At 41.7% G+C, this 16,591-nt stretch overlaps 1 protein-coding gene across 3 annotated transcripts in view; it reads left to right on the top strand.

The window, feature by feature from the left end:
• ARMH3 (armadillo like helical domain containing 3) overlaps positions 1–16,591 on the top strand; it is a 269,393-nt gene that overhangs the window by 100,893 nt on the left and 151,909 nt on the right. For all 3 annotated transcript variants that reach the window (XM_030202857.1, XM_030202858.1, XM_030202856.1), the window contains exon 16: positions 7,264–7,322. In XM_030202857.1, the coding sequence (XP_030058717.1) occupies positions 7,264–7,322 (59 nt within the window). The remainder of the gene's footprint in view (positions 1–7,263; positions 7,323–16,591) is intronic.

Below are 16,591 nucleotides of genomic sequence, written 5' to 3'. Positions count from 1 at the left end.
GGGGTTGTAGCCAGTGGTGTTCCTAGGCTGCCTGACACCCGGGGCGGATCGCCGATGCACCCCCCCCCCCCCCGGGGTGCAGCGCGGCCACCCCCTCCCCCCACCGGTGAAATTACACCCCCCCCCCCCTTGGTACGCCACTGGTTGTAGCCTTTTTGTTTGAAGGATTCAGTCAGGATTTTGAGGTGTTTTATCTCTTTCTCCTGTTTCAGAGCAGATATGGTGGTAATCTTGTGGCTTGGCTGTGTATAATGGATTTTTTTATATATTTGAAGGATGGAAGCTGGAGTTGTGGAGATAAAACTGCATTTGTCTGTAGGTTTCCTGTATATAGATGTTTGTGTATAGCTATTGCTGATGGAAACTGTGGTGTCCAAAAAATTGACTTTTTCTGGGAGTAGTCAGTTTTGAATTTGATTCTAGGATGGTATGTATTGAAAGAACTGTAAAAATTGTTTGAGTTTCTTCCCCTTCAGTTGAAATCATAAAAATGTCATCAGTATACCAATAGTATTTTAGGGTTTAGTCTGATATGTATTCAAAAATGTCTCTTCCAGTTCTGCCATAAAGAGGTTAGCATATATTGGAGTGCCGTCCTGGTGTCCATCATAATGCCCATGATTTGCAGATAGATATTGTTAAAGCAGAAATAGTTGTGAGTTAAAATAAATTTGATTCATTTTGTAATAGTTTCTGGCGAGTACTGGTGGTCTAGGGTGGATGATTTTAGGAGTTTCTCACATGCAGCTATGCCATCTGCATGGGGAATATTGATGTAAAGTGATTCTACATCCATTGTGACCAGAAGAGCACCCAGTGTTAAATGCTTTATATTAGTTAATTTGTTCAGAAAGTCTGTAGTGTCTTGTATGAAGCTGTTTGTCTTGTGCTTAAAAGGTTTAAGAATCCCTTCTATAAGTCCAGATATTTCCTCTATAAGTGTGCCAATACCCGGTATGATTAGTCTGACAGTGTTTCCAGGTTTGTGGATTTTGGGTAGAATGTGCCCACAGAAGGATGGTTTGGTATGACTTTTTTTTTTTTTTTTTTTTTAGATGTGGCTGTACTTGTTTTGGAAGTGTTTTGATAAGATTTTATAGCTATTTTGTATAATCCTGCATGGATTCCTCAGTTATGTATTAAGTTAGTCTAATAAAAAAAGGTATCATCTTACTTTTTTTCTCTGTTTTGTTTTATTTCTATTTATAGCTGACTACAAAGCATGTATGGGTCTTCCAATGTTGGCATTGTAGCATAGGCCACCTCAGTTCCAGTTTTTCTATGGAGCCCGCTAGACATGAATTCTCATCTTTGCAGTCTTTTTTTTTTTTTAATTAGCACAAATATTTTTAAAATCCAGACCCACACAACATAGAGATGCATGTGTTTTTCTGTTGGCTGGTGAAGATGACATCATCGCCTTGGGTGAATCTGTTCCTAAAGGTGGTTAATAAAATCCCAGTCAATAAATAAATAAATTTAATCCATGAGCACAGTTATCAAAGTTTTGGAGTAACTAGGATTTGTAATAAATTGCCCCAAATCTTATCATCTCAATTGGAAATCATTAGAGGTCTGCTAGACATGACTCGGGCAAAAATCTATCTTTCACGGGAAAGGATCACCTGTTGTGATCTGTTGTGGAAGAAATGAGAGAGTCAACAGATGTATCATAGAACATTAGTACAGATTAATCCTGCACAGACATTCAGTGCTTACCAGAAAACCCAGCCTTTTTCACACATAAACACCGGTAGACACTCATCAAGTATAGAATAAATAACCACAAACTAAAAATAGAAATATGTAGACAAAAATTAAACTGAATCCCCAAGAATCCTGAATCTGCACACAATGCAACACCAGAAAAAATATAGTAACATATTTTTTTATTTTTGTTACATTTGTACCCCGCACTTTTCCCACTCATGGCAGGCTCAATGCAGCAGGCAATGGAGGGTTAAGTGACTTGCCCAGAGTCACAAGGAGCTGCCTGTGCCGGGAATCAAACTCAGTTCCTCAGTTCCCCAGGACCAAAGTCCACCACCCTAACCACTAGGCCACTCCTGCATGGTCCATCTAGTCTGCCCAACAATTTAAACTCATATGTGCTACTTTATGTGTATACCTGACCTTGATTTGTTTCTGCCATTTTCAGGGCACAGACCATAGAAGTCAGCCCAGAACAAGGCCCACCTCCCAACCACCAGCCCCGCCTCCCCCCACCGGCTCTGCCACCCGATCTCGGCTAAGCTTCTTGATGGGGAGAAATGAAAAAATAGACTTTTACTTCAGCAGATTTAGCCCATACGCAGCAGAGCTTTAGAAGTGTTAACTCCCATTGTTTTGTTCTCTCTCTCTCTCTTTCACACAGACTCTTGAATAAAAGATTCAATTACTCTCTCTTCTTTAACTTCCAAACAAAAATGATGTTTACTTACAGTTTCTTCAGATAACTATTTACATCATACTTGCAGTAGACATGGTAAAACTACTGAATACAAAATTCTGTCAGTAGGTTATCATACAGCTTGAAGAGAGATTGCTAACACCATCTTATGCTGACACAGACTGACTCACTCACAGAGCAACTAGAGTGACTCAGACACACCCTCAAGACATTACACTATATCCAATGACATCATAGCTCATAGAATTGTTGACAGTTAATGCATGCAGCACTTGTCTTTCACATATTCCTACACTTCTGAGGATCCATTCCTTCTGAACAGGATTCCTTTATGTTTATGCCATGCATTTTTTAATTCCGTTACCGTTTTCATCTCCACCACCTCCCGCGGGAGGGCATTCCAAGCATCCACCACTCTGTCCGTGAAAAAATACTTCCTGACATTTTTCTTGAGTCTGCCCCCCTTCAATCTCATTTCATGTCCTCTCATTTTACCGCCTTCCCCTCTCCGGAAAAGGTTCGTTTGCGGATTTATACCTTTCGAATATTTGAACGTCTGTATCATATCACCCCTGTTTCTCCTCTCCTCCAGGGTGTACATGTTCAGGTGCACAAGTCTCTCCTCATACGTCTTGTAACACAAATCCTATACCATTCTCGTAGCTTTTCTTTGCACCGCTTCAATTCTTTTTACATCCTTAGCAAGATACGGCCTCCAAAACTGAACACAATACTCCAGGTGGGGCCTCACCAATGACTTGTACAGGGGCATCAACACCTCTTTTCTTCTGCTTGTCACACCTCTCTCTATACATCCTAGCAACCTTCTAGCTTCGGCCACTGCCTTGTCACACTGTTTCTTCGCCTTCAGATCCTCAGATACTATCACCCCAAGATCCCTCTCCCCGTCCATACCTATCAGACTCTCCCCGCTTAACACATACGTCTCCCGTGGATTTCTACACCCTAAGTGCATCACTTTGCATTTCTTCGCATTGAATTTTAATTGCCAAACTTTAGACCATTCTTATAGCTTCCGTAGGTCCTTTTTCATGTTTTCCATTCCCTCCCGGGTGTTCACTCTGTTACAAATTTTAGTATAATCCGCAAAAATGCAAACTTTACCTTCTAACCCTTCAGCAATGTCACTCACAAATATATTGAACAGAATCGGCCCCAGCACCGATCCCTGAGGCACTCCACTACTCACCTTTCCCTCCTCCGAGCGAATTCCATTTACCACCACCCTCTGGCGTCTGTCCATCAACCAGTTCCTAATCCAGTTTACCACATCAGGTCCTATTTTTAGCCCATCAAGTTTATTTAAGAGCCTCCTGTGGGGAACCGTGTCAAAAGCTTTGCGGAAATCTAAGTAGATTATGTCTATAGCATGTCCACGATTCAATTCTCCGGTCACCCAGTCAAAGAATTCAATGAGATTCGTTTGGCACGATTTCCCTTTGGTAAAACCATGTTGTCTGGGATCTTGCAACTTATTGGCTTCCAGGAAATTTACTATCCTTTCCTTCAGCATCGCTTCCATTACTTTTCCAATAACCGAAGTGAGGCTTACCGGCCTGTAGTTTCCAGCTTCTTCCCTATCACCACTTTTGTGAAGAGGAACCACATCCGCCGTTTTCCACTCCCACGGAACCTCCCCCGTCTCTAAGGATTTATTAAACAAATCTTTAAGAGGACCCACCAGAACCTCTCTGAGCTCCCTCAATATCCTGGGGTGACACATTGCCCTCTGTACTGTACAAAATATAAGGATAGCGGGTGTACATTTCAAAAACTGACATATTCCAATTCATTTAAAATTAATAAAACAGAAAATAAGGTGATACCTTTACATTGGACTAACTTAGCACATTTTTTTGACAATCTTTCGGAGGCCAAAATCTCCTTTTTTAAGTCAAGACAAATAGACTACAACAGCAGTATACTGTCCCAACCTGAAGGAGGTTTTGGCTTACAAAATCTAGTTTAAAATGGTATTTAGTCCAATAAAAAGGTATCACCTTATTTTATGTATATTATTTTATTTATATTTATTAATTTTTAAAGTAGACTAATATGGCTACCACATTACTTCATCCTAAATTTAAAAATAAAATTCTTTTTTCTACTTTTGCTATCTGGCCATTTAATTTTTTTGTGTTGGCTTCAGTCTTTGGTTACTGCTTATCTGTCTTCTTTTAACTCTTTCCAAGGGTCTGCTGTCCATTTTTTTTTCTCATTCTGTCTTCCTTCTTATTACTTTCTCCACTAAATCCAACATCAGCTTTCTTCCATTTTTTTCTGCCTATCTATCCATTCAGATTTCAGTCAACTATCTTCAATCTTCCTCTTTTTTTTACTGCATCTACTTACAACTTTCCATCTCTTTCCCTCACTCTGGCCCTCCCATTCCCCTTCCTCTTATTCTGCAGTCTTTTATGAACTCTTTCTTTGCTCGCTCTCTCTCTCTCCCTGCTATCTAGTATCGTCCCCTTGTCTCTTACCATCTGCCTTCCAGTATCCTCTCTTTCTCTCTCTCTCTCTCTCTCTCCACCAGTGGCGTAGCGGGGGCGGCTGCCACCCAGGGCGGATCACCACTGCACCCCCTCCCCCCGGGGGGGAAGACCAAGACGACCCCCCCCCCCACCGGCATAGCGCCACCCCGACACGGTCCCCACCTGTCTATGAGCTCCATCCATCTGCAGCGCTTTTGTAAAAATCGCTTCGTCGGCCCTTCCCTCACTCACTCTGTCCCGCCCTTGAGGAAATAGGAAGTTACATCAGAGGGCGGGACAGAGTGAGTGAGGGAAGGGCCGACGAAGCGATTTTTACAGCAGCGCTGTGGATGGATGGAGCTCGTAGACAGGTGGGGACCGTGTCGGGGGGGTGGACGGATGCACCTCCCCACCCGTTGACACCCGGGGCGGACCGCCCCCATCGCCCCGCCCTTGCAACGCCACTGCTCTCCACCATCATCCAACATCTCATCTTGTCTTTCTCTCCCAGCTATCCAGCATCATATCTTTTGTTTCTCTCTCTCTCTCTCTTCTGCCATCCACATCTCCTCTCTTGTTTCTCTCTTTCTCTCTCCCCTGCCTACACCATCCAGAATCTCCTCTCTGTCTTTCTTCCTTGCCCCACTATCCAGCATTGTGGCTGTCTCTCTATCTCCCCTCCTCTCGCCTGCACCATTCAACACTGTCCCATCTCTCTCTCCGCCCACACAGTATTGCCCTGTCTTTCTCCCCCACCATCCAGCATCTCTTCTCTCTATTCTTCCTCCCCCCACCATCCAACATCTCTTTAGCTCTCCTCCCCTCCCTCCACTATCCAACCTTGCTTGGATGTCTGTCTCTCTCCCCTTGGCATTCAGCACTGCCCCTGTCTCTCTCCTCTCCCCATCCAACATTGCCTCTCTCTAGCTCTGTCTCCCCCATGCAGTATTTCCTCGCTCTCTTACTTCATCTCATCCAGCATTACCTCTGCCTCTCTGCCCCCGCCCATCCAGTTTTCTCCCATCTCTGTGAAACACCCTTTTTCCTCTCTCTCTCTCTCTCTCTCTCTCTCTCTCTCTCTGTCTCCCCTCCCCTCCAGTCTTGCCCTATTCTTCTTTCCCCCTCCTTAACCAGGATCTCTAGCATTGCCCCCTGTCTCTCTCACACCCCAACCCCCAGTGCTGCCACTATGCAGCACCTTTTGGCTGCCTTTCTCCCGTTTCCACCTCTGCTGGACCGCGGTAGCATACAAGGATTAAAGATGCATGAGACCGTGGCTCTCCATGCACCATTACTGCTGCTTCTGCCAATCCTGCCTTTTCAGACAAAAACTTCGGGGACTGGCAGGGGAAGCAGTAACGGTGCATGGGGAGCTGTGGTCCTGCACATCTTAGCTTCTTGTGTGCTAGTGTGGGTTGACAGAGGTAGGAAGGGAGCCAAAAGGTGCTTGCACGGTGGATGCATGACAATATCCGGAAGACAGCAGGATGGGGTCTCCCAAGCTTCTTCTATATGGCGCTTATGATTGTGACCATTAGTTTAGTGGTATGAAAATAATTTGAATGGTGAATAAAGAAGTATGTTGATTTTCTACAACCTTTAAAGAATTATTCAGTGATACTTCTTAATATAAGACAGACCTAATAGATCCCACACTCTTCAGTGAATTCAGGCTTACTGAGAACTTACAAGATACCAACCAAATCATCCATCTCTAGCCTGGTGAATGATCCAGGTAAATCTGATTAGGGACATCTCCTTCCAAATTCTTCTGTTCCAAATTATCTTAATCACAGATACATCCAAACTGGACTGGAGACCTCAAGTAATGGGGACGCCACATCAGGTAAAATTCCTAGAGTTAAGAACAATCCGGAATGTTCTAAAAGTTTTCAGAGATTAGTTGTCCAACAAAGTAATCATAATCCAGACAGGTAGCTGTGTTCTACATGAACAAGCAGAGATGAGCAGGATCATACCTCTTGTACCTGGGATACTGTCAGGGTATGGACCATGGTCATTTCACGTGGGATCAGCCTCAGACTCATGTACCAGGCAGGACATAACAACCTAACAGACAATCTGAGTCAAGTCTTAGCAAAAAAGACAAAATAAAAAGAAAGTTAAAGTATCAGGTATTTTGGACCATTCAAAAAAAATGGTTTGCCAAATTCTAAATATATTTGAAAACCCTGTTTTGTGATACATGTGTATTTCATTGATTTATTTGAAAACCTTGTTTTGTGATACATGTGTATTTCATTGATTTTTTTTTTTTTGGGGGGGGGGGGGGCGGTTACTGATATCTTATTTTTATTAGAGAAAACCTAGGTTGATGGACTTTGTTTTATTTTCTAGATGAACACAGACTTAATAGTGGGAAGCTCTGCTTAATTATCCTTACATGCATAGCAGAGGTAAGTCTCTTCCTGGTAATCCTTATAAACTTAGTTTGTGTAGGTCATATATAAGTTGTATTTGTTTTAAGGTCTTTGTAGTACATGCTGTTGAGGATCTGGAGTTTTTGTTGCAAGAGAGATGTTTAAAGCTGCTAGCCTCAGTATCAAAGCAAAGCTATCTCTTGGGACTCTTATGAAACAGGGAATTAAAGAAAAATACTTCATCCCTTAATCATACATACCAGGAGAAAATATGAGTAGGTGCATAAGTAGAGAATAGGTTGCAGGCTTATTTCTGATTATGGGCACCGGCATTTCAAAACGTGTTTTGCTTTTTTTTTTTTTTTTTTTTATAATTATTATTATTAATTCTTTGGAATTTCTCCATTTTAATTTTTTTTTTACTTACTTTTTTGACAATTTTTCATGGCTCTTTCAGTTTTTAGTTTTGTTTCTTATTGCTCCTTGACGCTCTCATATCATCCGTTACCCGCATTCTCGTAGGACAAGCAAGTCCAGTTGTATTCCCATATGTTACTGACCAGTTTGTAGATATTTCAAGAAAATTCTAGTAGCATCCCACCTCACATACGCGGGTGTCTTCCTGCGTGACGTGTGAGCACAGGTCTCTCGGTGTTCTTTTTTCAGTGGAGCAGGAAGGATGCATCTTTACGGTCTCCCCTCATTGCTTTTTATTCTTTTGTAATGCCTTTCAATGCAGGTATTTTTCCCTCATTTCATTATTTTTGTGTTTAATGTCACTTTTTAGACAAGAAAAAGCAACACTGGGCCTTCGAGAAAGAGAAGTCCTTTATTGTGAAAAAGACCCGACAAGGGCCGTGTTTCGGCGCACAAGCGCCTGCCTCGGGTCTAACATAAAAACACAAAGATAATTATAAATACACATTTCACAAAAATAACATTTTCACAATAAAGGACTGCCATTGTCTCTTTCTTGAAGGCCCAGTGTTGTTTTTTCTTGTCTATATTGTATGCTTGTATGCTGTATTACCCTCTCTTTTGTGATTATGTAACGTCACTTTTTGTCATTTTACCTCTTGGTTCTTAGTGTTTTCAGTCCTTCAAGTTTTTCTTTCTTTTTCGTGGCTTGATAGGACTACGTGGGCCTGAGCAATGACCTCAATTTGGGCTGTGCCCATTTTTGTAGTCCAGAATTGAGGAATTTAATTTGGCAATGATGCTTTTTTCGATGTCCAAAAAGACCCTCAGTGGCTTCAAAAGGTGCGCGCAATGTAATTATCACTGTCAACTGCTGAGCAAGATGTAAATAGGAACAACAAACATAGTTTGAAATGTCTATATGCGAATGCCAGAAGCCTAAGAAATAAGATGGGATAGTTAGAATATATTGCACTAAATGAAAAATTAGATATAATAGGCATCTCTGAGACCTGGTGGAAGGAGGATAGCCATTGAGACATTGTCATACCAGGGTACAAATTATATTGTAGAGATAGGGTGGATTGAATTAGTGAAGGGGTAGCATTGAATGTTAAGGAGGACCTTGAATCAAATAAATTTGAAAATTCTGCAGGACAAAAATCATAAGTTAGAATCCCTGTGGATTGAAATTCCATTTGTAAAGGGGTGAAGGATAGGGATAGTGATAGGAGTGTGCTACCAGCCACCTGGCAGGATGAACAGACAGATGTAGAAATGTTTTCAGAAATTAGGGAGGCTAACAGATGGGGAAATACAATAATAATGGGTGATTTCAGTTACCCCGATAATGACAAGGTAAATGTAACATTAGGGCTTGCTAGGGAGGTACAATTCCTTAACAAAATCAAGGATTGCTTTATGGAGCAGCTGGTACAGGAGCCAACAAGAGGAAGAAAAATTATAGACCTAGTCCTCAGTGGAGCGCATGATCTGGTGCAGGAGGTAATGGTGCTGGCGCCGCTTGATAACAGTGATCATAATAAGATCAGATTTGATATCAGTTCTGGAGTAAGTACACACAGGAAATCCAATCAGTTTGCATTTAACTTTCAAAAAGGAGACTATGATAAAATGAGAAGAACGGTGAAAAAAAACTTGGAGGAGCAGCTGCGAAGGTCAAAAATTTACATCAGGTGTGGATACTGTTCAAAAATACCATCCTGGAAGCCCAGGCCAGTTATATTCCATATATTAAAAAAGGAGGAAGGAAGGCCAAGTGACAGCTGGCATGGTTAAAAAGTGAGGTGAAGGAAGCTATTAGACCTAAAAGAAAGTCCTTCAGAAAATGGAAGAAAGATCCGACTGAAAATAATAAGAAACAGCATAAGGAATGGCAAGTCAAATGCAAAGCGCTGATAAGGAAAGCAAAGAGGGACTTTGAAAAAAAAAGTTTGCATTGGAGGCAAAAACACATAGTAAAAACCATTTTAGGTATATTAAAAGCAAGAAGCTGGCAAAAGAATTGGTTGGACTGCTAGATGACCGAGGGGTAAAAAGGGCACTCAGGGAAGAAAAAGCCATAGTGAAGAGATTAAATGAATTCTTTGCTTCGGTCTTCACCGAGGAAGATTTGGCAGAGATACTGGTACCAGAAATGGTATTCGAAGCTGACGAGTTGGAGAAACTGAATGAAATCTCTATAAACCTGGAAGATGTAATGAGGCAATTTGACAAATTGAAAAGTAGCAAATCGCCTGGACCGGATGGTATTCTTCCTCGAGTACTTTTAGAATTGAAAAATGAACTTGCAGAACTATTCTTAGTAATATGTAAGTTATCTTTAAAATCAAGCATGGTACCGGAAGATTGGAGAGTGGCCAATGTAATGTTGATTTTTAAAAAAGGTTCCAGAGGCGATCCAGGAAATTATAGATGGTAGAGACTATTATAAAGAGTAGTATTACTGTGCAAACTCAAAAGCATGGATTAATGAGACAAAGCCAACATGGATTTACTGAAGGGAAATCTTGCCTCACCAATCTACTACATTTCTTTGAAGGAGTGAAACAACATGTGGATAAAGGTGAGTCAGTTGATATTGTGTATCTGGATTTTCAAAAGGCATTTGACAAAGTACCTCATTGGAGAGTCTTGAGATAGGAGGTAGTGTTCTCTTGTGGATTAAAAACTGGTTAAAGGATAGAAAACAGAGAGTAGGGTTGCATGGTCAGTATTCTCAATGGAGAAGAGTAGACAGAGGGGTTCCCCAGGGGTCTGTGCTGGGACTGCTGCTTTTTAACATATTTATAAATGATCTAGAGATGGGAGTGAGGTAATTAAATTTGCTGACGACACAAAGTTATTCAAAGTTGTTAAAAGAGGATTGTGAAAAATTACAAAAGCATCTTATAAGACTGGGAGACTGAGCATCCAAATGGCAGATGACGTTTAATGTGAGCAAGTACAAAGGAATGCATGTGGGAAAGAGGAACCTGAAGTATAGTTACATGATGCAAGGTTCCACATTAGGAGTCACCGACCAGGAAAAGGATCTGTCATCGTTGATGATACACTGAAACCCTCTGCTCAGTGTGCGGCGGTGGCTAAGAAAGCAAATAGAATGTTAGGTATTGTTGGGAAAGGAATGGACAACAAAAATGAGTATGATAGCTTTTGTAATCTCTCCATGGTGCGACTGCACCTCGAATACTGTGTGCAATTCTGGTCACCGCATCTCAAAAAAGATATAGTGGAATTAGAAAAGGTACAGAGAAGGGCGATGAAAATGCAAAAGGGGATGGGACGACTTCCCTATGAGAAAAGGCTAAAGCGGCTAGGGTTCTTCAGCTTGGAGAAAAGATGGCTGAGGAGAGATATGAATGGAGTAGAACGGGTAGACATGAATCTCCTGTTTACTCTTTCCAAAAATACTATGACTAAGGGCACGCAATGAAGCTACAAAGTAGTAAATTTAAAACAAATTGGAGGCACCCCAGCTAGTCAGGTTTTCAGTATATCCACAATGAGTATTCATAAGTTATATTTGCATGCAGTAGAGGCAGTGTATGCAAATATTTGTCATGAATATTCATTGTTGGTATCCTGAAAACCTGACTGGCTGGGGTGCCTCCAAGACCAGGTTTGGGAACCACTGCCATAAGCCATTATTAAGATGGACTTGAGGAAAATCCACTGCTTATTTCTAGGATAAGGAGTATAAAATTTTGGGATCTTGCCAGGTACTTGTAACCTGGATTGGCCACTGTTGGAAACAGGATGCTGGGCTTGATGGACCTTCGCTCTGTCCCAGTATGGCAACACTTATGCACTTATATTTCGGTGACTGACCCACACTCTTGGTGCCTTGGGCCTAACCATGACCTTAACTCCTCTTCTCTCTGTTTGAAAATGCAGTTTGGGACACAGAGGGTGCATCAGGTCCAGCATGAGAGACTTTTTGACTCCTCGAATGCAAATCTGTCGACATGAGCACCAGAAGCATCAACCTCAGTGGCTGCCCAGACATCAGGTATCCCTGGGAGTGCACTGGCATCAATGAGGTTTCCACCTCCATTGATATCGGGTGCTGATAACCGTCCCTGGGACCGGTCAGCATCAGACCTGACACTGAGGATGCGTACGGGTTTGAAGTTGTCCTTGTCGGCACATACTCTCTCTGTTCAATCTTAAGTGTGAGGAGTCTGATTGTAACCACTTATAGGATTCAGAAGAGGACCCTCATTTCTTTTTGGAGGAGGAGTCTTATGGAGTCCCTCCTGATGCTTCCCTGCTTCGAGAGAGATATAAATCTCCACTTGACGGTCTCTCTTTCACAGGTTTTGTGAAGGAGATAGCTTCTGCCATCCCATTTAAGTTGGAGATGAAGGAGGAACCCGGAGCAGAGATGTCTGTCCTGGATTATGAGTTGCCTCCTAAGGAAGGAGTCAGGGTTCCATTACACTCTATTCTTTAAGATGCTTTGATGAAGAACTGGGAATCTCCTCTCTTAGTGCAGGTTGCACCTAAGAAGGTGGATACACAATATCATATCCAAAAGGCTCCTGGATTCGAGAGGGCTCAGCTGCCTCGCCACTCTTTGATAGTCGAATCCGTCCTCAAATGAGCTAGGAGTTCCAGGACTCATACTTCAGCTCCCCTGAGTAGAGAGGCTCGGACACTAGACTCGTTTGGGAGAAAGCTTATCAAGCCTCGATGTTTATTGCCCACATTCAGTCCTAAAAGCACTGCACGAGAATCTGCTTGAAGTCTTTGTTATGCAGTATCCCTCAGGAGCAGGCCACTGAGATTCAACAGTTGGCCAAAAAGCAACTGGAGAGCAGAAAGTATCTGCCCAGGGGCCCTTATGACACTTCTGACATTTTGTTCAGTATAGGTTACAGTATAACATTTTGCTTCTGGCGCATATTATGCTCCATACAGGTTTGCCCTCCTTTTTATCAGCTTATGTTGCTTCCCATGCCCTTCACTCATCCAATCAGCATTTGTTAGTTATTCCCTCCTTTCATCAGATTTTTTTAGATGTATTTCATAGGTCCATGTGAAACAGGCTACGTGAATCAGGAGACAAAAGGCCAAATTGGTTCCAAAGCAATGCAACTTCATTGCTAGCAATGAACAGCACTGAGTTCTCTCAGGATACTGTGTGTCACAAATCATCTGACACTTACATTTATACTTCCCTGCTGGGCCTGCGCATTAGGCCCCTTATACATCACAGTGGACATGCGCAGTAAACATTTGTAGTTCTTACAGTACACATTTGTAGTTCACAGTACATACACACGTCATAATACTGAAATGATACTGGCAAGGGAAACGAAACTTAGCATCTTCTTCTACACACACACAATGCTCCTTTCTAGCACAGGAGATAAGGTTCGTTAGGCTCAGAGATGCAGGGTGGGGGTGTCTACACCCTCCAAGGCCATCTATTCATGTGACGCCTACGTACAAGCTGATCTTTGTGTGCAAGCCTTGCTACTACTGTTACAAGCTGTATAGCTAATGTACCTGCATTCTGTCTTACACTACTAGGCAGCCAGGCAGCGGAAACTGACAAGTTGTGGTTAAGGCACAGTGCAAGAGAACTTAAATGTCCAATACATTCAAGTGTGGAATATGCCAAAAAGGCAAAAGCAGAGGTAGTATGCACAAAGTAAAGTCCATCAGTATGCACAGAGCTTGAGGTTGTTCTGTTGGTCCAGTAGTATCCAGCGTTCAGTGATCCACTCCTACACATGTTTAATGTTGTGGGGCCTACATTATGAAATGGGCTTCCTTTGGATCTCCTAGTGGAGCCTTCTTTGTTAGATTTTAAATCACAATTGAAAACATATTTATTCTGGAAGGCTTTTCGTGTATTAATTTTCCTTTTTGCCCCTCTCAGCTTTTGTCATGGGCCGCATTATGATGGGTGTTGTGGCCTGTGGGATCTTTAGCAAAATGTTACCTTATTTTATCTCTTCTTTTTCTTTCACTCTTTTCTTTCCTGTTTTTAATGGCTTTGTTTTTCTCTCTTTAATTTTATATTATTTTTAATATTTTATTGTAAACTGCCTGGATGGTTTGTCTAACTGGCAGTATATCAGATAAAGGAAACCTTGAACCTTTACTGTCTTGCCTCCCAGGGGTTCATTTTCAAAGCACTTAGACTTGCAAAGTTCCATTGGTTACTATGGAACTTTGTAAGTCTATTTGCTTTGAAAATAAGCCTCCCAGCCTCCACCCCCAAAAAATTATGAAGAGTAAAGAGAACAGAGGGCAACCCTGTCTGGTTCCCACCATTAGAAAAAGAGGCAGTCCAGACTCTAATGAGGCCCTCAGGTTGTGATAGAGAGTTGGGTCAGCCAGGACTCTAGAGAGGGGTTTAAGATCAGAGAGATAGGCCTATGAGTCAGGTAATTCTGGCTGTATTCCAGGTTTTGGTGGGGTGGTAGTGCCTAGTCACAGTGGAGTGGTATGCTAACAAAGGAGCACACAGCTAATATTGCAACGTTTTTTAAACTCATGGGTAAACCCGTCAGGGCCTAAGGCTATATGGTTTTTAGCAGAGTGTATTGCTGTCAGCAACTCCTTGGGCTGCAGGGGTTTATTGAGGGTTGCCACTGCTTCAGGAAGGGAGTGTATGCATGCCCGATGAGTGAAGATAATTGGCTATTTGAACAGGTGAAGAAGTTTCCCCTGCTGCATAGGTATTTTGAAAGCGAGTTATAAGAATTTGAGCAATATCAACAGCACTAGTCTTAAGCTCTCCAGCTGCATCTTTCATCGCTAATACGTGACTAGGACCTTTCCAAATTTTGATCACTCTGGCTAGGAGTTTGTCCGCTTTGTTCCTGTATTTGTGTAGGTTATATTTATGACAAGTTAGCATTTTAACTGTGTAATCATGAAGCAATGCATTCAAGGCTGTACATGTAGACAGCCTGGTGTTGTTTGAGGTTTGAGTTGGGGAGAGTACATATACTTGTCTTGCTTTTCACAATGACCTCTCCAGTTGCACAATTCCCTAGGAAATTCACCTATTTTCAGACACTTACATATGAGATTATGTTGCCCCCAAAGGATGGCCTTTATAGTTGCCCAAAATAAAATGGGATCATTGGCATGCAGCTGGTTATTATGTACAAACTCCTCCCATTTATTCAGAATAAGTTTCTGGACATCCTGTTTCTGAAATAAGTAAGAGGGAAATCTCCAACACCTAGACTGCTGGTAGTATGCTTGGGAAGTAGGTCTACCAGATAAGTGAATAATCTGAGATCTCCTCCGGTCCTATTATAGCTGAGTGAACACTAGGAAAATAAAAATCACTGAGCAAGATATAGTCTATTCTAGAGCAAGAGCCATGTGCTTGTGAAACAGGGTGAAATCCTGCTCCTCCGGGTGTAAAAGACACCAGGGATCTACTAAGCTCAGGACCATATACTGTTTAACCTTACAAAAGGTTAAACAGTATAGGACCCCGGGATGCCCCTCGGATGGGGAGATGACCTGTCCAATTGAGGGTCCATCACCAAATTGAAATACCCAGCAATTAATAACGGGTATTCAGAATAAGGAGTACAAAGCTCTATAAGATGTTGGTAAAAGGATGGGTCATAGGTATTTGGACCATATAAGGTTACCAAATATAAACCTTTCCCTGTAATTGCATCTTCAGTAATAAGTATCTCCTTTCTGTATCCTTGGTGACTAACTCCACATGATGCGCCTTCCCAATCATCACCACCAGTCGTCCCCTATGATGCCCTGATGAAAAGTAGAACACTTCACCCACCCATGTCTTCTGCAATTTTAAGTGTTCTACATCAGATAAGTGTCTTTTGCAGGTATGCTAAGTCTACCCCATTCTGTTGAACTGCGCTATTTTACTGCGTTTAATGGGGATGTTATTCCCGCCACATTCCATGTACAGTTTATGATGGGGCAGACACTGACCCAAATTGCAGAAACGGCACTTTTATGCAGGTTAGCCAGCATTTTATCAGCATAAAACCGCTTGAATATTGTGCTAATAGTGTTCATCTGCTTTATGAGGGCAATTTCAAATTTCCCAGCAGGGCACAATGTCATTAGAGATGTTGTACCTAATTTTCAAAGGGAAACGCACATTTTGTCGTTGAAAACTGCTCATTTATAAAATACCCACAAGCTTGTCCACCTGCTTTTTGGGCAGGGAAAATTTTAATGAAAACAAATGCATGCAGATTTAAAAACAGTCTGTGTCTTATTTTTTTAATCCTGTCCAAAACATGCCACAGGAAGCACTTCCTCTAAATGTAGCTAAAAACATGTGCTGTGAAATGGCTGTCCTACTTTTAACTGCTTAAAGGGGGGGGGGAGCAATTTTCAGATAGCTAATTTACCTGGGCAAATCAATATTTATTTTATATGAAGGACTTTTAGAATTTTTTTTTTCATTGTATGTTATGTAAATTAATTAATCTGCTTAGTTGTCATTGGCAAAAGGTATCTTATCAGGGTCTGCTTCTGTCAGAGCCACCGATAGTGTGTCATTACACAAGCGATGGGCCCCTCAGAATGCCATGGCAACAGAGTAAATCTTTAAATTTAAAGGAGAGAAGCTAAAATAAGAAGCAGAGACATGACAGCTGGCTCAAGCATTGCAACTGAAGTACTGTCATTAAAAGAGCTTCCAGCTACATTCTTTACAAATAAAGATGATGAGGTATGCAATACCTGCAAAATGTATAGTAAAAATATTTTTTTAATGAAATAACTGTTTTCTGTTCTTTTTCCTGTAACATCATGGTGGTATTTCAAACAGCAGCCTATCACTAATTAAAAAAAAATGATCATCAAGAAATTGAGGGAAAATCCAGTTACATGAAATAATCTGT

The sequence above is a fragment of the Microcaecilia unicolor genome, chromosome 5 (assembly GCF_901765095.1).
Source record: "Microcaecilia unicolor chromosome 5, aMicUni1.1, whole genome shotgun sequence".
NCBI classification, from domain to species: domain Eukaryota; kingdom Metazoa; phylum Chordata; class Amphibia; order Gymnophiona; family Siphonopidae; genus Microcaecilia; species Microcaecilia unicolor.
Note: the sequence above shows the minus strand (reverse complement) of the source record. Positions and strands in the feature narration are given on the sequence as shown.